Source organism: Erithacus rubecula (assembly GCF_903797595.1).
Source record: "Erithacus rubecula genome assembly, chromosome: 14".
NCBI lineage: Eukaryota > Metazoa > Chordata > Aves > Passeriformes > Muscicapidae > Erithacus > Erithacus rubecula.
The window spans coordinates 4,214,699-4,238,718 of record NC_136666.1 but is presented as its reverse complement, the minus strand read 5'-3'; the positions used below and the strand labels follow the sequence as shown (position 1 = coordinate 4,238,718).

General features: G+C 48.5%; 2 protein-coding genes across 6 annotated transcripts; one reads left to right on the top strand and one right to left on the bottom strand.

Annotated features, from left to right (window-relative positions):
• Nucleotides 1-13: 13 nt before the first annotated feature.
• Nucleotides 14-18,130, top strand: LOC306807926 (gonadotropin-releasing hormone II receptor-like). Of its 4 annotated transcripts, XM_079317975.1 has the most exons (6): nt 14-109; nt 6,137-6,306; nt 9,736-9,847; nt 11,080-11,592; nt 11,854-12,055; nt 12,331-18,130. In XM_079317975.1, the coding sequence occupies exons 4-6, from the start codon at nt 11,086-11,088 to the stop codon at nt 12,735-12,737; spliced, it is 1,116 nt and encodes a 371-aa protein (XP_079174101.1). In that variant the 5' UTR covers nt 14-109; nt 6,137-6,306; nt 9,736-9,847; nt 11,080-11,085; the 3' UTR covers nt 12,738-18,130. The 4 variants fall into 4 exon arrangements, with proteins under 4 accessions (XP_079174101.1, XP_079174100.1, XP_079174102.1 ...); XM_079317974.1 differs by lacking the exons at nt 14-109; nt 6,137-6,306 and adding an exon at nt 7,569-7,653 and having other exon boundaries at nt 9,223-9,847; XM_079317976.1 differs by lacking the exons at nt 14-109; nt 6,137-6,306 and having other exon boundaries at nt 7,703-9,847; nt 11,083-11,592.
• Nucleotides 18,131-18,485: 355 nt separating this feature from the next.
• On the bottom strand, nt 18,486-23,381 carry PARP16 (poly(ADP-ribose) polymerase family member 16). Of its 2 annotated transcripts, none has more exons than XM_079317977.1 (6): nt 23,105-23,381; nt 22,092-22,229; nt 21,106-21,312; nt 19,869-20,058; nt 19,391-19,532; nt 18,486-18,774 (listed from the first exon to the last, which is right to left on the bottom strand). In XM_079317977.1, exons 1-6 carry the CDS (start codon nt 23,294-23,296, stop codon nt 18,630-18,632), a joined length of 1,014 nt encoding a protein of 337 aa, XP_079174103.1. In that variant the 5' UTR covers nt 23,297-23,381; the 3' UTR covers nt 18,486-18,629. The 2 variants fall into 2 exon arrangements, with proteins under 2 accessions (XP_079174103.1, XP_079174104.1); XM_079317978.1 differs by having other exon boundaries at nt 19,869-20,040; nt 23,105-23,380.
• Between the last annotated feature and the right edge of the window lie 639 nt (nt 23,382-24,020).

Genomic DNA, 24,020 nt, shown 5'->3' with positions numbered 1-24,020 from the left:
CGCTTATATAGCCCGGCGTGTAGCTTAGGGGATGGCAGCGAGCCACCAGCCGCGAGCACAAACAGATCGGACCGCGAGGAAACCGCAGCCTGAATAATCCCTTAATAAGGTGATGGTAAACACAAACCTGTGGCTATGCCACGGCGTGGCGGCTGCTGCTGGTGGCGGGACAGGGCACGGTGTGGGTACCACGTCCTGGTGTGGGCACCGCATCCCTGCACAGCACCGTCAGTGTTAGGGGTTCACCCGGGGTCTGGATCTGAAATAGATGCTGCTGAGTCTTGAAGGTGGAGATAGAGCAAACAGGCAATGAGTTTTGGGGATGCTGTTTTGGCTTTACCTGGCCTGGGACAAATGTGGTGTCCACCCAGAAGTGCACATGGATTTACCCTGTTTTGCAGGAGTGGGGTATGTCTCAGCTGGGCACCATTCCCTGCACTGTCTCTGTGCTGACTCTGGCAGAGGTCAAATGAGGATGCTGTGGGGATGTGAGGATGGGGACAAAGCCAGTGGGATTGGTTTGAACACCACACAGAGATGAAGAGGCAGGACAATCCTTGCAAATAAATGTGGCTGCAATATTGAGCCGGGGGAGATCTAGCAATGACCCCTAACCAGAGTTTCCCGCTTTCCCCAGTCTGGCTTCAGCCTTCCAGGCTTTTCTCCCTTCTGAGCCATATTTTTCTCATGTAACTTGTGGCAACTGGTCCATGGACACAGGGCTCCTGGGTGTTGACAAAGCATGTGGCCTTGTGTGAGTGTCTGCCACCCATGCATGCAGCTCCAGAGCCGCTGAACTGTGCAGACAGTTGCTGCCTGAATGTGGTGTGAAAGTGTGCTCTATGTGTCAGGAGCAACTCCCAAAAGAAGGGGATGGGTATTAGGGCTGCCAGTGGGGGCCAGTGGTGTCCCAAGCTGCCTCCTAGCAATCCTTGTCAGCCCTGCTGCCAGAGGGAGTGGTTCAGGAGGAACACAGATCAAGATGTCACATAAAAAATAATCAGCAGTGACCTACACCAGCTCCTGTTTATGTTTACAAGGGAAAGGAAAAAACATCTGAGATATGCCAAAAAACGGCAGAATGTTTATCTGGTGGGCAAGGAGTGCCCAGTGAGCTGGAAGCTCCAGACCTCTGACATAAACATGGAGATCATCTCTGTTTCCCCTCTGTGATGAGGACAAGATGTGGGAAAGGTGCTGAAGCAGAGAGCAAGGAATTCATCTTCCCCAGATGGAGCCTGCCTCCCACCATGGCTGACCTGCAAGCACAGCACCATCGCCTTGGCAAGATGTCTCCAGTCCCAGCAGCTGCTTACCCACATCCTGGCCCACATCAATTTCTACAGGTGGCACAGCTGGGTAAGGAAACGTGCTGTTCTGCAAAAGGAATAAAATGTTATTCCTTGTGTTATGGAAATGGGATGATAGCTCTAACCCAGTGTGGGTGCAGGCATTTCTGCAGGGGATTTTGCAGCCTCCTCAGCATGGCTGTTTTCTCTCTAGCATGTCTCCTTCAAGACAAGCTCTGGAGATGTGTGTGTGTCTTCAGGAACAGGTTTGGGAAATGTGAATTCATGCAAACCCCAAGTCTCTAGAAAAGTTCCTTTCCACAGTCTCTCTTGACTCAACCATCCCTTGCTGCAGCTGTGATGTGGCTTTGGAGGGAGCATCATGAGAAGAGCCCCAGATGTTCCCAGTGCTGAGCACCACCAGCTCTGGGAGATGCTTTCCATCTGCCTGGAGGTGAACGATGCCCCAACCCATGGGGTGGAGAGCACAAGGCAGGGGCTGCCCCCATGCCCAGGGTAGTCTGCAGGGCTGTAGTACCTGTGGCCAGTGAGAAGGATGCAACCCAGACCAAACTGCTTCTGTCTTTCTGCCCATTACCAGTAGCTTCAGCTGCCTAAGGCTGCTGCTTCTCATCAGAAAGCAGCAGATCAACAGCCTCTTGGACTCATTCCCTTCCTGGATTAATGCTGGGGAGCCTACCCAAATCTCATGGGTTTTTTCCATGGTTTCATCACTGAGGTGTAATTACAAAGCCATTAAGTATTTATGTGAGTGCTGCCATGCTTAATGCTCCCTCTGACCAGTGCTGAGGCTGGGGCAGTGTCAGAGGAGTGTGACAGCAGATAGTGCCAGCAGCATCTCCCTTCCCACACTCCTTTGTGGTTGTATCCACAACTTTTCTTGTGTTCCAGGGGAACACAAGAAATCCAGGGGAAAACTGGCTAGTAATGCTCATCCTGGTTCTTCATGCCTCCCACCATTTCTAGCACAGCATGGGCTGTGACGGTCTCTAAAAGCCAGCTGCACCATGCCAGGAGGATAACAGGGTTGGAGGGACTGCTCTCAGGGCTGCATGTGGAGTTCACAGGCTGTGGGGTCTGTGAAATGCTCTGTGGAGCCCCTAAATCCCCTTTTGGGCCAAGGCCGTGCCTAATTCCCTGCCGGCTGCCCTCATCCTCCCTCCCTGCGCCCTCTCCATCCGCCAAAGGGAGCTGACGGTTATTTTCCCCTGCTGCATGTTTCTGGGCTTGCTTCTGTTTACGGAGATGGGAGTTAAAATAACTGATTGATGACTTTGTTCCATCCCAAACACTTTGGGGAAGTTTGCGTGGTTTAGAAGGGAGAGTTGGGAGCTGGGATTTCATTAAGCACTTGGCTCCCGGCACTTCTCCAGCCATGCTCCAGGGGTGGCTAATGTTGTTTTTTAAACCCTGTTTTGCTGTCCCAGGAGCTGGAGTGGCGATTTCCATGGTTTGTTGGAGAACTTGGAGATGTGGCAGGTCCCTGAGGTTCCCTCTCAGCTCTGAAACACAGCAAACCTCGCAGCCACCACAATATTGTTTCACTTAAGCCCTCCTCCACCGCATAATCAGCACAAAATCGCACTCCAGCTGCCTAAAATCTTTGGAAAAGAGCCAAAAAAATGAATTGCTGGAGTTTGTTTTCACTGTGCAGATGAGGATTTACAGGCTGTGACTGGGAGAAAAGGAGTGAGTGGACCTTTTTCCCCTCTGGAATGATTTGCTTGAGAGTTAAAGCTTCTACTGGGGCTCTGTAGTGCTCAGCTCCATAAACATCATTTATGGAACAGATACAAAAGGCAGTGCACAGTGGGGACATCAGGAGAGCCAGGAGCCAGGGAATGACTGATTTTAGTCTCTGGAGCTCAGGAAGGCTTTTTTTTTGCAGTGGTGAAAGAGCCAGGAGTGAGGAGACAGTGCTGGTTGTGGGGTCTGTTCCATGGGGTAAGCCCCCAAATGTTGCTGGCACCAACACAGCTGACCCCTGTTATGTAAAAGACAGTGTCCTCTGTTCCACTGCATCTGTAAAGGAAAATGGCTTTTTCTAGTGCTTTTGCAGGGCATGTTTGCTGTTGGAGTGCCCAGGGACTGTCACCTTCCACCTTGCTGCACACATATAGACCCACATACCCTGGGGAGGGATTCACTGGTCTCTGGGATATCCTGGTCTGCAGAAGAGTCCCACTGGTATTTCCCTCCTAGATTCCATAGCCATATCTGCTGTCTTTCCTTCCCTGTCAGAGCTTGGAGGGGCAGAAACCATGTTGCTGTGAGAGCACCAGAAGTGCCTCAATAGCGAGTCCCTTTTTAATTGTCTGTCTGAGCTGGAGAAATTAAGAAAAGAATTCTGACTAATTTAGAAACTCCCTTCGAGATGGAGAAGGCCATTATTTTCAAGCCCTACATGAATAATGCATATCCCAGCTTCTCCCTGGAGAATTAACTGCTCAGGGACACTTGCAGGGCAGCATCATGGTGTGGGGTACATCCTGCCCACAGATGTGGCAGGGCCTGAGCTATTGCACAACCTCTGATCAATGATGTAAAAGTGGTCACAGGATGGGAACAGGCCTGATGGGAATGTGACCAGGTCCAAGCCAGGACAGCACCTCAATGGGGACATTTACACTGCAAAGGAAGGGCAGGAGCAGAGCTCCAACCCACACTCCACCAGCTGTTTGCTTTAGCTCTGGTCAGGGTTGGATGGACAAAGACCATCCTGTGTCAAAGTCCATGTTGATTTGGGTAATTAATTGCTCCTGAAGAAATCCTTGATTTATTGCTTATGTTTATGGGTATTGGCTTTGGGCTGGGATGCACTCCAGGCTGTGCACCCGTGCTGGCACAGGGAGCAGCTTTCCCACACATGGGATGGTGATCCCTGGTCCCGTTTGTGCCTTCTCTTCCATATTCTTGCTATAAACCAAGTTGAAGAGGGTAGGTTTGCAGTGATTTACACCAGCAAAACATCAGCCAGTTTTTCCTAAAAACCAGCAAAATCCTGCCTGACCCATGAGTGTGATGGGGAGGGCTTGGTTCTTCCAGTTTGTCTTTCTCCTGTTTTGCAGGGATTCACTGGAGAGATGTAGGCTGTGTAAGTCAGACCAGAGGCAACAGTGATGGCAGTGAAAGCAAAGTTTTGAGTTAAGAAAGGTTTTTTAGTGTTCAGACGAGCCTCTACATGGAATGGACAGAAAGGTGGAAGAGATGGAGCCATGAGGGTCGTGGGCACTCCTCATTGAACCATGTGGGAATTTTTGTCAGGTTAATTATTGCACTGAGCAGTGTGGAGCTGTGCCTGGGCTGGGGTAATCAGGGTTGATCCACCCCCAGATTTCAGCTCCAAAAGAGTTTGCCAGCATCCCCACTGGCAAAAGCCAGCATGGAAATGCCTCCCCTTCCTGGAGTGCCTGTGGTCATGGGGGCGACTGGAGATATAAAATATCTCACGACCTCATGCACTATGCCAAGGACACGCTTGGAAAAGCCGGTGTCTGCTGAGCTAATTCCAGCACTGCTGGGATTCCCCCTGGAATACGTGGCCAGATCAGCTTTCACTGGAGGGTAAATGTGAGTTTGCTGGGAGCACACCAGAGGATTTGGTGGGGCCAAGAGCTGCTGAAGGAAGATCTGGCAGCTTCTGGTGTGAGCACCTTATCCCATCTGAGACAAAAAACTGTTGGGAGCAGATTGCAAGGGCAGCGTGGGAGATAAGCATTTCTGCAGAGAATCAGCAGGAGCAACTTGAATGCTGGCTCCACCTCCCTGGGAGGCCAAATCTGGGTGGGGGAGACATCAGCACCAATGCTGGTTCTAAGGGATAGTCACTGGGTTCCTGCAGCCCCATATCTTGGCTCAGAGCAGATTTCTTGTGGGAGGGTAAAAGCAGAGTTGAGGAGCAGAAATTATATCCCTCTGGCTCATTAAATTTAACATTGATGGTATCTGTCCCCACCAGGACACTGACACTTCCCTAAAAGCATAGAGAAAGATAATGTTCCTGCATAAGGTTCACCCAGGGTTATCTTTAAGCTTTGAAAACTGCTTGGAGATATGAAGCTCATGGGAAAGAAGTGCCAGAAGAGGTGTTTCCAGCTTTTTCCTCCTGCAAGCCCTGTGTAATTCTGCCAAGGGTCCCACAGGGATGTCAGCTTTCCCCACATCTCACCTCTCCCCCAGAGCAATAAAGGAGAGCAGCCCTTGAATCTAGCCAACGTTTGGGAAGGAACATCCAAAGGGAGCATCAAAATATGGCCTTGGGACACATAATCTTATTTGAGGCCTTGGAGGGAGGAGAATATTTGGAGCAACATGATGGACAGGTCCCAAAGGGAATAAAAAAACGTAGAGGATAAAAGAGGGCACAGGAGGCAAAGGCAAGGAGAGCAACTAAACCCTGTCCAAAAACAAGGGCAAAATTGTTCACTTCCATGGTTAGTCACAAAGAAAACATTGGCATTTCATAACTTCTTCCAGCTCAAGAAAAAATACCCCATTAGGGCAGTGAGAGCCCTGACTGGGTCAGTGTGTGCTGAAGCTGAAGGGGACCCATGGCCCCCCTGCTGACCCTGTGAGTGATTTTCCTGCTTTACTGGGGATTGGAGTGCCAGGTGAAAGTTCCCAAATAATTTCCCTCCCCTGCCTGAGGAAGAAAGCAAAGCTGCTTTGGGGAAGCTCAGCTGAAAGGAGCAGTGATGCACACATATCAGGTTTTATTGCTTGGTGGTGAGCAGAAGGAGCTCAGCACCAGAACCCACCATGTTCCTTGGGGCTTGACTGCAGGATTTGGTCTGGGGATGATAAATTTCCTCCTCTTTCTTTTCCAGTTTAGAGATGAGAAGGGGGATGTTGCTCTAGTTGACATGTCCTGGTGAGAGATGGAGGAAAGACCCTGCTGCTCTGCACGGGAAGATGTAAATTTGGAGAACACCTGGGAATGATTCTCTGGACATCTGAGCTCAGCAGCATGAGGAACACCAGCCTGGGATATTGAAAGGTGGGAACTGCAGCAGGTTTGAGCATGTTTTCCCAGTACCCCTGTCCGATAGTGTGATACCCCCCAGAAAAGGGTTTTTATTAGTGAGGTTTTGATATACAAAGCTGAATCAGAAACAAAGCATTGCCTCACCAAGAAATGGTCTAAAGGCACAGTTTACCAAGTAATTGAGCCCAGAAGGCAGGACAGATCCCTCCCTCTGCTCTAAACACTGGTTTTTAAGAGGGGGATGGGGTGACCCAGATTATCCCCAGGAGGGGCAGCAATTACCATTCCTCCTTGGCAGGTTCAGCAGAGCGGCCAGGGCCGGCTGAGCAGGCAGAATGAGGTGCTGGTTTATCCCCAGTGATCATTGGGCTTTGTGTCTCTGTCTTTTGCTGCAGAGATTTTGGGGAATTTTGGGTGATGCCCTGTTTCAGACCTGTTTGTAACTTACAGCACAGTGGCACCATCCTAATTTTTATGATGCTGTTATTTAATGAAAAGGCTGAAAACTGGGAGCTTCCCAATCTCTTGACTTGTGAACTTTGGGTAAGAAGAGAAGCTGTTCCAGAGGTGAGCTCATTTCTAACCCCGGGAAATGACTTCATGGATGCTGGTATTTACTCACAAAAACATTGCATGTCAGATGTCCCTGACTAGACTTTCTGTTTCGAGTCCAGTATGAGACAAAAATTTCCTTGGATGAGCTGCTCCTAAGACAATTCAAGGTTTGGAGAAGGAGAAGAATTGCAGAGGAGGGAGGAAAGAATCAGCATTAAAAACACACTGAAATCACGAGGTTTTTCTGAATAAAGGAAAGGTTTTGGGCAGGCAGCCTGGCAGAAGCACCTGCCTGTGGGGAGGGTGTGGGTGATGATGAGTCCAGCAGAAGAATCATCCATCCTTACCCCCCATAACAACCAGCAGCTGGAGTTTCTCTCAGCGAGGGAAATTTTTTCTCTTTGGGAAGCCAAACCCCCAGCAGTGATTTATCAGGATAAACAGCAGCAGGTTCCCTGCCCCATGTTTGCTATAGGTTAATGGAAATTATATCCCACTCTGCTCTCCCTGGATGAGATCACAATATATAGAGGGTGTACGATGGGAAAACACAGCACTTGCATTTTTATTTGAGGTCTGCTCATGCAGAAATTGTCATTGGGTCTGTATTACCCAGTGTGGTTCCTGATTTCTGTTTTCTCCAGGATCCTGAGATGATCCATATGGATTTGGGGAGATCAGTCCTATTTGGGGACACTGGGGGATGCTCTGTCCCCCCATGACCCAGCGCTGGACCACAGCTCTGGGGATGTACTGGGACAGTATCCCAAGAGGAGGAGATTTCGGGAAGAGCCAAGCTGGGATGTATGGAAACAAGCCCTGCCTGCCAGCACTGTTTCCTAATCCTGGACACCAAAACCCTCTGATCGTTAAACCAGTGTTCAGAGATTCAGCTGAAGGCTGCCATGCAGACAACATACAAACTGACCTTTGAGGAGATGAGGAAAAAAAAAAAAAAAAAAAGGAGAGAAAACACAAGGGGGTTACTGTGCAAACGCTGGAGAAAAGGAGTAATTTCAATAAGGGACCCCACCCTTAAAATAAGACTTATTGCTAATGCATGCCCAGGACATTTCTGTGTGATGGTATGCTAAAAAAATCCTCTCTGAACAGGGACTAAAGGCTTTGTTGTGGCATGAGCAAGGCTTACAGTTCCCAAGAAAAATCCTGTCCCTCTCTTGCATCATACAGCCAGAGATGGAGAGGACATTTCTAGACAAAAAGACCATCAGTCAGGACGAAGGACAAACATTCCTGACTTGCTATGTAATTGCTTTCATGCAGGTGCAAAGAGCTAAATGAAAAGATAAATAAGGATGAGTGTGTGGGGCCAAATTAATCTCAGCTTTAAGCCGGAGCCTAATGTCAGGAGGAGGTGGCTGCTGGAACAAACAGGCTTCCACACAACTTCTGTGCGGATTTTGTGCTATTTTTCCCCCAAGGGCCAGGCTCACTCCCAAGGCACTGGTAAGGAGGTGGTGGGGACAGTCCCATCCCATGTGGCAGAGCTGGTTGGTGCTCGCTGGCAGTGCCAACAGGATCTGCTTTCCTATTTCCCCCTGTATGAAAAACACTTTGGATGCAGGACTTGCCCTCTGTGGCTCTGAGCAGGGAGTTTCCATCCTGATCTCTTTTGGCAGCTCCATGCAGAAGAGATGGAGAGTTTAGGAGATTCCCGGGCAAACATGGTCTACTGCTGCAGCACATCCTGGGTCTCAGAAGCTGGTCTCTCTGCCACAAAATTTGAGTCTTAAACCCACAAAAGTTTAAGAGTCAAAATGGAAAAGGGGGAAATATCTTTTCTGCTTGTGCCCAAGAGCACTCCTGCCAGCACAGCATCCTCCAAGATAGTGCAACCACCCTCAGAGCTTAGGCATTTCCTCCTGAAATAAATGGAAGTAGTTTTAATGATGGAAAAGTTTTTCCAGAAAGGGAATCTCCTCCTCTTGGGGAACAATGCAGAGCCACCACTGCCAACCTGGGATCTGCAGGGACCTGTATACCACGTACTCTTTAATTTAATAGCCTGGAAAATGTGAACATCTATCTGCATGTCATTAAAGTCCCAGCGAAACTCCTGGGGAGCACTGGGCAGTGTGCAGGCCCCTGCAGGGCTGGGGGCTGTCCCTCTTTCACCCCCACAACTCCTTTGCTGGCCAGAAGAGCAGGATGTCCTCAGTTTCCCTCCCTGTCCTTGCATGACATGTCATATTTTTTAAGCTCTTGTGAGCTGTTTGTCCCTCCCAAGGTGCTTCCCTCTCACTGTGTTATGCTGCAAGAAATGTAGAAAGAACAAGATAGACTGCAGGAAAAGTGTATTCATTAAAATGGCAAAATGAACCACATTTCCCCTTATTAATTCCCTCCTTACAGCACTTCCAGTCCAGGCATGTACCTGTGATACTTCCACAGACCCGTGTGGTCCAGGAGCATCGCTGAGGTCCGTGTGTGCGCATCTGTGAGTCTCTTGGTTGTCTGAGCAACGGGACGTTCATCACTAACTCCCTGGATAATTAACTCATTTTTCTGTATTTATAGCAAGCCAGTACAGGGAGTGTTGGCACTTATCCCTGATGGAGCCACATTTGGCCACAATGTTTTGAATTTTGGCTATTTCTTGCATTACGGCGGCTTTGTCATCATCCCCGCTGCCTGCTCATTAAGTGGGCAGCTCATTAAGCTAACAAGGGCAGGGGTGATGGTGGCTGCCTGAGCCAGGCTGCCCGTGGGTGCCTCCTTGGTGTGCCCTGCTCCTGCTTTGCCAGTGGGGTGTTTGCAGCAGCATTCCCATCTCCAGATGCCTGCATATGCCTGTGCTAACAGCAGCGTCGCTCCCAGCTTGGCTGCTGGCAAGGGGAAATTTTACTGCTTCAAGGTTTGTTGCAGGGATCTGATGCAAGGAAACGTTGGAGCATCCTGACTCAGCACCGCAGCGGTGGGGGACCCGTGGGAAAGACACGGAGCATCTTCTCTCAGCATCAGGGCATGCGTATGCCAGGTATGTTCCCATCAGCTGGGATGAATCTGACCTGGACACGGATTTCTCGCTTCTTCCAGACAAGCAACTTGGTGCTTTTAAACTGTTCTTTCTTTTTGCTGCTTGTTTGTTGGGTTGGTCTTTGGGGAGGGAGGGGTGAAGGCAGCTAGGGGAAGGGGGCTCTGGGTGTGGGTGGTAGGGCTGGAGGAGGGTGCATTGCTGCAAGGTGTTGGCATCTGCAGAGTGGGGAGGCAGATTTGATCTCTGCTGTTCCTGTTATTTGTACAAAGGTAAGGAACGCTTTATTTTGGAATCAGCAAACAGGAAGGTGCTTGTAACAGTAGGAGATGTGCTGTACCTGCAACTGGGACTGTAAACAGCTCATGGCTGCAGGAGTTGGAAGTATTAGCTTTTAAAACATGATTTCTCCTCAGGTAAAAAGGGCAATGAAATCAAGTGTGGGGGAGAACCACACTGCCTGTCACTCCCCAGCCACCCTGGTTTAGGGAGGGTTTTGCCTTCCCATCCTCCTCCTCCTCCTTCTTTGCCTCCAGAAGGGAAAGGGACAGAGCTGTTTTGCTGGTACTGCTTGGGTCCTGGGAAGATCCAAGCTCCTAAATGCCACTGTGATCCTCTCCCAGGAGCCAGTGTCAGACTCTGAACAGTGTGAGGTGCCGCTTCTCCCTGCCTGGCCCCCCCCAGCTACTCCTGCCCACAACCCCAGGTCTGGCACTGGAGATGGAGGTGGACCATTAAGGTTTAACATACTAATGGGAAGGGCTGTGGGGTTTCTAAAGAGCTGAGCCCTGCTTACAAACCCCCTTTGGAAGGATGAGTCCTTGAATCGAGCACAGCTGTCCCAGCATAGGCTCAGCTAGCTCTGGTATGACCCATTCCCAGCAGGATGCTGGCAGGCAGTGACTGGGTCCATGGTCCTGGCCACCACTCCTGCTTTCCCAGCTGCTCAGCCACCTCGCAAAGAGCTAAAAATATATGTCTGTGTGAGCAGTCACTGTAGCTACAGCAGGGGTCAGCCAGAGAGGGTGGCCAGGCTGGGTCACCATGGTGAGGGGGACACAGTGGCTTCACAAAATGGGCAACACAGAGGGGACAGGATGGGGCATGACAGAATGGGACAGACTGCTGCTGTGCTCCAGTGCAGATCCCACTGTCTCCCCACTTGTCCATATGTTGAAGCTGCAGCACTCTACACAGCCCCTAAGACAGGGTTCACTTTGCTGCTTGCATTTCAGCAGGGGATGAGTGAGGAGCAGCTCCCTGCATCTCCCCACTGCCCCACTGCGCGGGAGGACACCAATGTCTCAGCCTCTGTGTACCCCCAGTACTGGGTGGAGCCCCGGTTCACCCAAGCAGCCAAGGTCCGTGTGATCATCACAGCCGTCTTCTTCCTGCTGGCAGCAGGCAGCAACACAGCAGTGCTGGGCAGCCTGCTGAGGAAGAGGAGGAAATCCCACGTGCAGCCGCTGATCCTCAGCCTGGCGCTGGCCGACCTGCTGGTGACAGTGATGGTGATGCCCCTGGATGCGGCGTGGAATGTGACAGTGCAGTGGTATGGAGGCGACATCTCCTGCAAAATTCTCAACTTCCTCAAGCTCTTTGCTATGTATGCAGCTGCCCTGGTGCTGGTGGTCATCAGCCTGGACCGGCATGCAGCCATCCTCCATCCCTTCTCCCGTGCTCACCGCCGCAATGGGATGCTGCTCCGTGCTGCCTGGGGCGGCAGTGTGCTCCTGGCTTTGCCCCAGGTAAAGTTCAGTGCCCTCCCCGTGGAGTTTGCCTAGGCTGGGGTGGTTTTGGAGAAGGCCTTCTCCAACCCAACATCCCCAGCCAGTCCATCCCAATCCATGGACTCCACCAGCACCAGAATAAGCCAAGAGTTAGGCACTCAGAGTCCATTTCCCAGTCCAATGGCAGCAGGGAGGTGCCCTCCATGCACAGCTAGCAGCATCTCCAGGATGTAGTGCTCTGTCCCAGCTCTTGAGTTATTCTTTGGTTCTCCATTTCAGCTTTTCCTCTTCCACCTGAACACAATCCCAGGAGGGAATTTCACCCAGTGTGTTACTCATGGAAGCTTCCGAGCACACTGGGAGGAAACCGTCTACAACATGTTCACCTTCACCACCCTCTACATCACTCCCCTGAGTGTCATGATCGTTTGCTACATCCGGATCCTTTGGGAAATCAGTAAGCAGCTAAAGGTCAATAAAGGTAAGCAGATCTCAGCTCTTTAATGTCTTCCATGGCTGAACTTTTCCATTCTGGAATTGTTGTTGGGTCTGTCACAACATCCTTTGAAAACTAAGTTTTACACAAACCAACTAAGAGGTTTTGCACAAACTTAGTCCTTGCTGTCTTCTTCTTCCTATGGGACATGGACCAGATTATGAGATGGTCTTCCCTCTCAGACAGAAGCAGAGTCATAGATGGTGATGTTGTCTTGGTTTTCCCCTCTCTTCAACTATTCTTTTGACTTGCCTTGGCAGGTTTGACAAGAAATCAAAATGATCACATCTCCAAGGCACGCATGAAGACTCTCAAGATGACCATAGTGATTGTTGCCACCTTCATCATCTGCTGGACCCCTTACTATCTCCTGGGCTTGTGGTACTGGTTCCAGCCAGCCATGATCCAGAAGATGCCAGAGTATGTCAACCACAGCTTCTTCCTCTTTGGTTTGCTGCACACCTGCACCGACCCTATCATTTATGGTCTGTACACCCCTTCCTTTCGGGAGGACGTGCAGTTGTGTCTCAGGGGCATTGAAACAGCCATCACCAGGCACAAGAGACACAAACCCATCTCAGCCTCAGAGAAGAACATCAAGGACGGTGCTGCGAATGGTGGGGTGGCGTCAGGGGGCTCCAATGGGACAACTGTCAGCACGGTCTGATGAAGAGATGCACCCACAAGGGCATGACAGGCACAGCTTTGGGACTTTTTTGTCCTGTAGGATCATTTTGGAAACTGTCATGATGAAGTTCCCTACTCAGCTTTCGTGAGTGAGGATCTCTGGCCAGAAATAAGAATGTGTCTTCTGGTTGCACTCAGGGTGAAAAATATTTGGGGGTATTCATGGTCACTCTGCTGTATTCTGGCAGCACCGTGACAACTAGAGAAACATCCTTTTTGTACCTGACATATGCTCCAGCCCTGATTCTGGGATCAAGCTTCTCCACACTTCCAGCATCAACCCCTGGGAGGAAATCTACCATCTCTTCTGTGGTCCAGAGTCATGTCTCTGGAGTGGCTGGTCTTCAAGTGCCCTTTGCACCTACATCCAACTGTAGAGCTGCATGGATGATGTCACCCTGAGCCTGCAAAGGTGTGATCACAGGCTTTTACTCTGTTTTCTACACCCACTGTTGGAAAAACTCTCTGGAAATTTCAGATCTCGTGACCCAGAGCCTGCCTGGTTCTCCCATGGCTGTGTGACAAGCTCTGGGAAAGATCTAAGTATCTGGAGGTTGACTAATGCAGGGGCATTCATGCCCCAGGCATGGTGGGCAGGGAGGGAGTGTTGTGGGGATGGAGGAACTCAGGCAAGAGTGGTACAAAGAACCCCAGTGGTGTGGGGTGAGGTTTCTTCTCTCTTTTAAAGAGACCCAGAAGGGAAAACAGTCCCTGCTACTGTTTTCTGGTGTGAAGGGTGTGGTACAGACAGACACATCATTGCACAGCAGCTCTGTGGGACACAGGGAAAACCAGGAGGGAGGATATTTTGGGTAATGAGAACCAGAGCTGACACTGGCCAGTCCCCCATGACCTTTCTGTCCCTATGTCCCAGAGCACAAACTGGCAGGTTGCAGGCCACATGGTGGACACATTTTCTTTGCCCTAAGCAACCCCAGCCCCTCAGCTCTGCCCCAGCAGAGCAGGTGCAGCCACCCCACAGATGTTACCTGAGGTGTCCCAACAGTAGAAGTGATAGCAAGCAGCTGGTAGGTAGAGGGGTCCATCAGCACTTTTAATGACAGATGGAGGCAAACGAGGGTAAGGAGGGCTTCTGGAAGGATCAGCTGAGCTGTGGTGAGTAACATGGGTTGTTTGCTTTCTACCATTGTGCCAAAAGTTGCTTGTGAAGGCAGAGGTCTCTTCTCTGGGTGTGGGTTGAAGAGATGAGTTATTTTACTGTGTTGTCCTTTCCAGGTAATTAGAAATAGTGGATTATTTCTTTTTTTCATTCTCTGATGATTGTTATTAAATGTGGGGTTTGCTTTTGAAGAGAAATTTAGTTTTAAGCCAGGTGGGTTGTTGTTTTCTTAGTTTAGTTAAACCTTTGGATAGCTCAGGAGCTCTGGACTTGGCAGGAGGCAGTTCCTAGGCTATTTTTGTGGCCACCACAACTTTGAATGAGCATCTGGTTTTTATCAGGATGAAAGAGCTTTGTTTTAAAAACAGTCCTTGTCTTGCTGTGGTTGTGTGTGTAGGAAGCTGGGAGACATCTTCCCCTCAAAAAAACAAATCTCCTTTGGGCACTGAGGGGGCTTCTTCTCAACCCTGTTTCCATGAGGTGCTGGCTCCCCATCAGTCAGAAACAATCTGCACTGATCTCCCAGTGCCCTAGCTAACAAATTGTTGAAATTAGAGGGGTGGCAAGCAGTCCTTGCAGCTGGCTGAGGCTGGGCAATGAGGACACAGGGAACCACAGTGCTCAGGGTGATGCTGAGCTGCACATGGATACTCAGCCCTTGCCTTTCTGGTACTAATTTTTATTTATGCTAAACATGTAGCCCAAGGAGAAAAAAAAAATCAATTAGAGCTGCAGGAGCCCAGACCAACTGGTGGGGATTAGTGTGAGCCATTTAGGAAGCATCCAAACTCCAATGAGATGCGTAATCACAGTTTGGCTTTCCTGGGCTTGTCTGCTCAATGTTAATTACCCAGTGCTAACAGAGCAGGGGTTGGCTGATGCCAGGCAGGCAATAAAGGGCATCTTGGAAGGTGTTGGGAATGGTTGGCACTAGGGAAGCAAATTTATTCGTCAGACGCTCCTTTGGTCTCTGTTTATACTGCTGATGATGGGAGGCAGACCTTGAAGGTGTGCTGGTTTTCTGGCAAGCCTTGAATAAGCAGGAAAGTGTCTTTAATCTACTGAAAACTGTCTTCATCCACTTTTTGCTGAGTGGGAGAGAACAGATCCAACATTGCTCATGCACATGTCTTCTCTTGCCCAGCAACAGGAGAGCTCTGAAGAGCAAGAAACACTTTTTTCCTTGTGGGAAGGTTTTACCACCTTTACACCCCATGGGTGAAAAGGCAAAAGCGGGTTTGGATTTAGGGGGACTCAGTGATCTTAGAATGATTTAATTTGGAAAAGATCTCTATGAAGAGTAGGAAAATGGGGATTCTGGGAAGCATATGTACCTTAGTCCTTAGAGGAAGCATGGCCCATTCCTTGGGATTCTTGCAGGCACTCCAGCGCTGCTCCTTTTGCCCATCTCTTTCATACCTTCCCTCCTGTTGCTGATGTTCAAAGTGACATCTTGTGGAGCCTGGAGTGTGGGCAAGGTGCCTAAAGTGACAGCTTTCATGAGAGAAGGAAAATGTCACTGGAAGCATGTGCTGCCAAGCCATGTGCCCACTGTGTGCAGGAAGGGGGAGCAAGCAGGTGGGCAGCACCTCTCTGGGGAAGGTGGGATCAATCTGGGTCCTGCCAGAGGTGGACCAAAGCCCAGGCCTGGTTTGAATGTTCCTGCATTTCTGATTCTGCTTCTCTTATATTTGTTCACACTTTAGAGAGCACAAGATTTTTGCATCACTTATTGGGAGCGTGAATCCCCGAGCCTCTCTTTCCCCCCTGCCCCCAGGGATGGTCCTGCTTTCTGTGGTGCTTCCCTCTCTTTCCCCACATTGCCTCCAACCCTTTGTCTCCAACAGCACCTGGTCTTCTCCTCAGCTGGCTTCTGAGATCTCTGTATATAAATAAATATAAAATAGAGACAGAAAAAGTACTTTTTAAATATATATTATCTATTTCTGCTTGTTGGAGGAAAATTCTCCCACTTCCTCAAAACCTGCTCATTCCTACCAAGCAAACACCAATTACCACACTTCTTCCAGTCCCAGCCAGGATCAGATTTGTGTGATTCAGTAACAATTCCTTAATATTCACCACAGCAATGTAATGAACATTTTAATAAGAGCAGGTAGCTCTGTATTTTACAACTCCTCGACCTCTCCCTGGGCCGCCCGCTTCAAACACAGCGGCCCTTTGTTCAGGAGGAAATTCTGATTCATTCCCTGTTAGTGTTTTTATAGCACTGTGCATGTTCAAAGAGCCACGCAAGTGGCTTAAGAGGCTAACACAAACCTTGGGTTAATTCATAATACTGTTAGTTACTCAGCACAATACCCGCATTAATCCAGCTGACTGCACCTCGCCACGTTGGGAAACACATGCTGAAATCAGCAGGGAGCTCAGAAAACAAGCGTGGGAGTAGGATATTAAGTATTTTGCCAGGCTGCTAGGTAGGATCTGAGCACCTTTAATGTATTTAAAATATTTTCCCATTGCTGTTGCCTCGCTTTGCAGCTGTGGAGCTGAAGCAATGAGGCTGTGCCCAGAATCCCTGCAGGTCTGAGCATGAGGGATGGGGCTACAAGCTCTCCAAGGGATACTCCAGACACATCCATCAGGACTCAGCCCCCACCTGCAACCACCTCCTTTTTTTTTGGGTCTATTCAACCTGATCAAAGCGGAAAAAGCCGCTTTTTCCCTTTGATACCTGCTGGTTTCACTGCAGAGCTGGACTGTGCATGTCTGCCATGAGCCCCCACAATGCTTTTTCTCTGGGGACATAGCCTGGAGCTATTATTACTTCTGCTTACTCTCAGAAACTTTCCTATGCAAAGAAACCCTAAGAAAAGAGCTTTAAATCCCTGCTGTGTTCTTTTCATCTGGCTCAGGAGCTCCCAAGTCTGTGCCTTTCCCTGCAGTGCCAGCAGACAGCCATCCCACAACTGCTGCTCAACCACCTCCTTTTCCCAAAGGGCCCCAAATAGCTCATCTGCTCCAAAAGATGGGGTTTCTTTCAGACAAGCCAGCCTTTTAACAAACTAGTACCCTTTAGACAGCATCAAATACCTCCAGGTTTTCTGGCTAGCACATAACTTCCCCTAAACTTGTATATTTACATGGCACAGCATTTAATATAACATGCTGAGAAGACCAAAAATGGGCAAACATTCCCAGGACCCCCATGCACGTCTCAAACCTCAAGTTTCTGCATTGAAATATCAAGAAGTAAATTATAAACTAGTTGAGCCTATTGCACAATAAATTATTTGTCTATGTATATTTTAATTGCAAATCTCTGCTACAATTAGCACGGACACTTCTTGGGCTGAAGAGGAGCTGCAGTGTGCTTTGACAGTGAGCATTATTAATGGGCTGTAAAAGGCAATGGGGAATTGGATTATAATGTTCTTGTTTTGCAAGCTGTATGGTGAAAAAATAAAATTTGTTCTGGCAGCAAAATTAACTGGGATAAATGTGTCTAGCTCCAGTCACCAAGAAGAGGGGCTGCTGTAAATGAACTTGTTCTCAGTCTTGAATTAAAAAAAACCTGATTAGCAGGACATTATTTCTGGCAATTAGATACCAGAACAACATCAGAAAAAGGTATTTTATTTGAAATATTTAATGGGTAAGGTAATCACAGACTCATTTGCTGGAAAGATGTGATGAGTTGGGGGTTTTTGTGGTTACGGTTCACTGTGCAATGAAAATTTGGGTTTATCAAATTTACTAAAGGCTGGATTGAGACTGAATACATCTGACTTTTCTTTGCCTATAATCCCTGGGTCTTCGTGGGGTTATCCCATGCCCAGTCACTAATCAAAGGACAGTGCTTTACTCCTTTTTCTGTTTCAGGCAGTTGTAGGTTGCTTTGTGACAACAGCAAACACAAATGACTTGACAGGAGGGACAGAGGAAAGAGCACTGCCCTGTGTATTCTTTAACAAATCCCCAGTTTAATAAGAACAATCCTGATTCAGTGTTGATGCTGAAAACTCTGAGTTTGTCTAATATGCATAGTAAACTAGGATAAGAAAGATTATGGCTGAGATCACAAACCTTGTAGATGTTTGTGCTGTTTTTGTCCAGGATAGAACAAATTTTCCTCATAGCAGTGTAGTAACGATGTTTTGGATTTGTGCTCAGCTGCCAGCTGGGATTAAAACACAACAATGTTCTACAGAGGGGAAAAAAACATACTAGAAACCATTTAAGTTTTTCCATTTGGTGGTTGTTTTATTTCTTATTGTTGGTTTTTTCTTTTTTTTCCCTGGCCAAAGTTAGTGTTAGACGTTTAAAAGTAATTCCATCTGCATTGATACATGCCAAACATCACTAGACTCAGTTTCTGAAAACATACTGATAAGACTCTAAACAGGTTGCTTTGCCTGACGTCCAGAAAAATCCTCCTTTCCAACTTGTGCAAACACACTTCAACTTGACAGAAAATAAGTTACACCTGAGTGTTTCCATGCTTGATTTTCATTAATCTTATATAACCTTTTTTCCATGGACCCTTAATGATTGACTCATGCTAAGCTGCACCACTGTGATGCTTTTCAGCTCTACTAGGCATCTTCATGAATCCCAGGAACACTGAAAAAAGGACAAATGCAGAGATGCCATGAGGATTAATATATTGGTGACCGAACTGGAAAGCTCTAGGCACCTTTATTTCCAGAGCTCTGGAATAGTTGCAGTGCACTGCAGATCAGCTATTCTTAAGGCACATGGTGAAATTAACAGTTTATCATCATGGGTGGTTCATCTCTCCGAGTCAAACATTCTGTGCCAGTAGTAGATGAAGGTTGGTGAGTTGCTGGCCCCTATCACTACCAGCAACAGCAGGTACAGCATCATCATTAGGGCAAAACGGTGGGTGTAGAACCAGGAAGATTCATTAGAAGGCCTGAAAAGGAAAAGGGCATGAATTCTGTCAGAAATGCACAAACACCTTGTCAAAAAGTATCTCAGGTTTCATTATTTTAAGTAAATCCAGTAAAACCAGAAAGTTGTTCCACAATCCCTGTAACTAATGAAGCCTGATTTTTACCACATCCCTTTTCCTTAAGTCTCCGTGCACAATCCTGTCTTTTCTCCCCATGCTCACACCTTTCCCTGTGGTCTGGAGCTCTAAATGCCTGGCCTGTAGACAAGTGTTGAGTAGCTGAATGAACACTGCCACTTAGGATAGATAAGGGCAGAGTTAAAACTGAGACAGTTGTAAGAGATGCACTCACCAGACATCTACTCTTGGTTTCCTGCCACAAACAGATAATTAGACCTCTCAACGACTCAAAGTGCTTACAGGTCTGGTAAAAAAGTAAATTTAGCTGAGCCTGTGAATGTCAAAGAGCCTGACAGAGGAACAATACTGCAAGACTTACTTCCATAGGAAATGGGCTACAAACAAATTCTGGCAGTGCAGTATATCTTTCTTGGTTGTTTTCTGTTGTTTTTCAACAATGAGATGTGTTTATCTGGCTGTTGTAACAGCTCATCCCTCTAGACAGCTGAACTCTTACCTCCTATGCTGCTTTTGTGAATACACTAGCAAGTATTTAACTCGTAAAAGCTGGTTGTTTGTGACAACAAAGTATTTCTGTGGCACATCTCCCCCTTCACTGTTTTTCACTCTTGCTCTTTTTCTGTCTATTTCTTCTGAATCTGAATTGGAAAGAGAAAAGGAAAAAAGAAAACAGAACTTCAAGTAAAAAAAGCAAACAACCAACACCCCCATACACACCCCCCAGAAGAATGGGAATGAGATAACCAAAGATCTAGTCTTGGTATTCCCCTGAATCCCTCAGCATCCAAGAATAGAGTGAGAAGTTTGCTTGAGGCTATACCACTCCTAGTCATCCTTGGTATGGATGACATTATGGCCCACACCAGGGTGACAGGGAGGTAAGTGCTCAAGGAGCCACTGATATTAAAAGGGAAAGAAAAACAACATGAAGGACAGCTGTAATTACTGCACAGTTATTACTGTAACAGACTCACCTTTCTTTTTCACCTGACACTTTACATCTGGGTGGTCAATGATCTCACAAACAGCCACACAGCTGAGGATAGAGCCCAGCGCACTTCGCTGCCAGCCAAGACCGTGAGGGCTGTACAGCAGAGCCAGACTCAGGTCACTGGTCAGATAGGTGCCTTCACCAAACAGGGATGTCTGAAACAGAGCAGAAATCTACCCTGAAATCATGTACTGCAAACCTCAAAAAACATACAAGTGTCCTTTCCTTTCAGACTGGCAGTTCTGCTCCTGAAGGTAAATTACGAAAGGCCTTTCTGACCTGTGTTGGGTCTGGTCCATGCACTGTTTTTGTCCTGGCACAACTTCCTCAGGGTGGGGCTGCTGCCCTCTCCCATCACTCAAATTAGCTGCTTGGCAGAGCACTTGGTGTGGACAGATTCATGCTTTCCCGGACTTGGAGTTAGTTTGCCAGCAAAAGTATTTTACATCAACATGACTGCACTGTTCTTAAAAGGCATTTCATCGATTTATTGAGACTGTCGTCATTCAAGTAATCCAAACTCCACAAACAAGGCAAGGCTTTACTTCCTTTAAATCCATGCTTTACTAGAAAAGAAGAAAGTCTTTTCGATTTGCCACACTGGCTAAAATTATTACTCCAGTAAGTCCATCGTACCTGGTAAACCATTACTCATGGAGAATGTGGGGAAAAAACACAGTCTAGGTTGACTGGAGTGTCAAGCAGGTGCTGTGTCAAAGCTGCCTCACAGCTGACACAAAAAGCCAGGACTCTCAACAGCCCCTTTCACTGAAATCAGAAGAGGTGCAAATCCTATGGGATGTCTCCCTAAAGCAGACCATTTTAAGAAGGCTCCACTGGTAAGTTGCACCTGAAACTTTGCTAATCTAAACACAAGGCCAGGCAGAAAGTCTCCACTATTCTCCTCCCCTGTAGACAGGCACTTTCCAGCTGCAGGCTGTCAGGCCAGGATTGTCAGAGGAATTACACCTCCTTATAAAGAAGCAAAAGACAGTCATAATTTCCCACACTGGTGAGAACGGTTTCATGCCACTTCCAGTTTTTACCCCCAGGCTGCACTACAAAATCCAACACAGCCATCCACAAAGCCCTACACTGCAAACAGCAGTACAAGATCATCAGCACATTTCATACCCCAAAAGGAATCTGGTCCTATTTTTAAAAAGTGTCCCCAGCTGCAAGTGAGCAAGAGAAGATGGTGTCAATGGCAGGAGCCTCACCCTGTTCAAGTGGCAGTGCAGGCCGTGGTGCAGGATGGAATGGAAGTTCTCCAGGCGGCTCCCATGGAAGGCATAGATAAGGTCCCGCTCTCCCTTGGTCTCAGCAAACTTGGTGTTCATTTGATCACAGTACACGATCTCAAAGAGGTAATGTGGAGCAGGAACCGCAGCCCCAGACATCCCTGTGAGTTCCTGGATCTTCTCGTACTTAAAAACAGGAAGGAATATCAGTGTTGGTTTATGTGGTTAGATTACTCACTGGAAATTCTGCTTCCCGTCCCTTCATAATGTTTAATGTATTCTGATTATTTCTGAGTTAGAATTCAAGACTGCCACAATTCAAAAGGAGTAAGTGTACAGTAAAAATCCTGCTAGTTTCTTGATATCAAAGTTAAATCCTAAATCTTCTCTCCAGAAAAAAACTAAACTTGAATTGTAATTATGAATTAATTCATTATGCAAGGACAATTCCACAATTCTACTTTGGCTACTAAGAAAATATATTCATCAGCTGATCCTGCAAGAGAAAAAAACATGAAAACAGAAGTTGTTTTCAGCTCACTGCTAATCTCTACAACTATTTTGATCCCTGTTACAAAAGTGTCTCAGTGGCTCTGAACCTTTCTCTTTTTGGGGCAGAAGTCAAGAGCTGTATTTCTCACTGAGAAGCAGGACCCAGTTCCATGAGACCTAAATTGGACTCTCTCAGACTAAACCATGCATGTACATGTCACATTAACTGCAATAGCCAACTACAATCACTGCCCATCATCAGCTACTGACAGTGGTAACTATTTCTTCCAACCAGTGCTCCTGAAAATTTTACCTAAAAACACCCCCCTCTATATACTAAGAAGAATAGATTTGTGTTCAGCTGTCAAGCTCTCACAATAACCAACAATTCTGGCAAGAGGAAATATTCTCTGAAGCGTAAGTTTGCCTTAAAAACCAAATGCTAATTAAGATTTTCAGAATTCAAAACGTACCTCCTGTTTTTTAGTACTTTGTATCATGAAGACTTTAGATGATAGAATCCAACTAAAGAGGTCCCAGGTCCTTTTATCTGTATTTGGAGCAGACTCCAGAAGCTCTTTCAGGCTTGGTAGAGCCTTGGTATCTGCAAGCTACCAACAGAGGCATTTAGCACAAGCTCCTTAGTGCCACTGCGATTGAACAGGGACCTCTAGTGAAAACAAAACAATATTTCACCCCAACAAACTGAAAAACAGGTCTGTTCTGAGATATAAACACTTGTATCCAGTTTGTGGGAAGCTTGTCAATTGCTCTGAACGCAACTAGCAGCCAAGTTATAAACAGCGATATTTACCAGCAGTATCTGTAGGGTTTGTACAGGAACAGTCAGACACACTCCTGAGAGAAAACAAGCTTGTCACACTACGTGCAGTGGACCAGACACGGGGGTGCTCAGGCCATGTAACATGCAAATCCATCAATATGAATTTGAATGTAACGTTGGCAAGTTCTCATAACACTTCACAGAATATTAGAACACTGAGGCCGGAAAACACATCTGAGATTATTGAGTTCAACCACCAACCTAACTTTGCCAAGTCCACCACTAAACCATGACCCCAAGTGCCACACTTACACGTTTTCTGAACACCTCCAGGGATGGTGATTCCACCACTTCCCTGTGCAGCCTATGTTAATGTCGAACAACCCTTTCGGGGTAGAAATGTTGCAGAATACTCAGTCTTGAGCAGCTTAAGGCCGCTTCCGCGTGTCCGGTCTGTTACCTATCGCCCGTCACTTCACGTGCCCGCACCGGATCTGGGCGTTTCCCAGTGTGGGTTTATTGGTCACAATCCCAAATATACCTTTAAACCGGGATTTCTTGATCGGATCAACCCTTCATCCTGCTTTATCCGTGACCCTGTGGCGCCGCTGCCCTCACCTCTGCGGGCAGCCCGGGCTCTCCCATCGGGGGAGGAGCCCTGGAGCCGCGGGCTGCTCCCCCGGGCCGGCCCCCGGCACTCACCAGCCCCTCGAAGTCCTTGGTGTCGCCGCTGGCGTAGCGGCCCGGGAAGGGCCTGAGCGCCGAGTCGCGCTTGTAGCTCTGCAGCGCGGCGGCGAACAGGCTGCACCGCAGGTCGGCAGCCAGCGGGTCCCGCCGCGCCGCCTCCTTGGCGCCCGGGGCCGCCTCGCCGGGGCCGGGGCCCGGCGCTGACATGCCCGGCGGGGGCTGCCGAGCGCCGGCCGCTCCGACAAGGCGGCAGCGCCCGCCCCGCCGGCGTCGCCCTTCCGCCGCCGAGGCCGCGGTGTGTCCCCGCCGCCCCGCCCCGCAGCCGCCTCCGCCCGCTCCGCAGCTGTCGGTGCCTGCGCCGCCGGGAGCGGGGCGGCCCGCGGCTGTGCCGTTATGTGGGGATGGGGAAGAGGCACGGAGGTCTGGGGGCATGGCGCCGGAGACGGTTACAGAGGGCAGTGGCATCTTCACCTCAGGCAGGGACCGGGAGAAGGTTCGTGAGAAAATAGCGCCTTTCCCTCAGGCAGAGACCAGGAGATGGGTTCAGGGGACAGTGCCATCTTCCCCGCAGGCAGAGACTCAGAAGGTTCGTGGGGAATAGCGCCTTCCCCTCAGGCAGAGACCAGGAGAGGGGTTCAGGGGGCAGCGGCATCTTTCCCTCACGCAGAGACCCGGAGATGGGTTCGGGGCAATGGCATTTTCCCCTCAGGCAGAGACTCAGAAGGTTCTTTCTCGTCAAGCAGAGCTTTCCCCTCAAGCAGAGATCGGAAGAGGGGTAGGAAAGGGGACAGCACCTTTGCCTCAGGTAATGACCTGAAGAAGAGTATGAGAAGGGAGCGGTGCTTTCCCCTCAGGATGAGACTGTGGGAGAGGTGCAGTGGGAAAATGGGGCCATCCCCTCAGGCGTTGATCAAGAGAAGGTAGAGCAGGC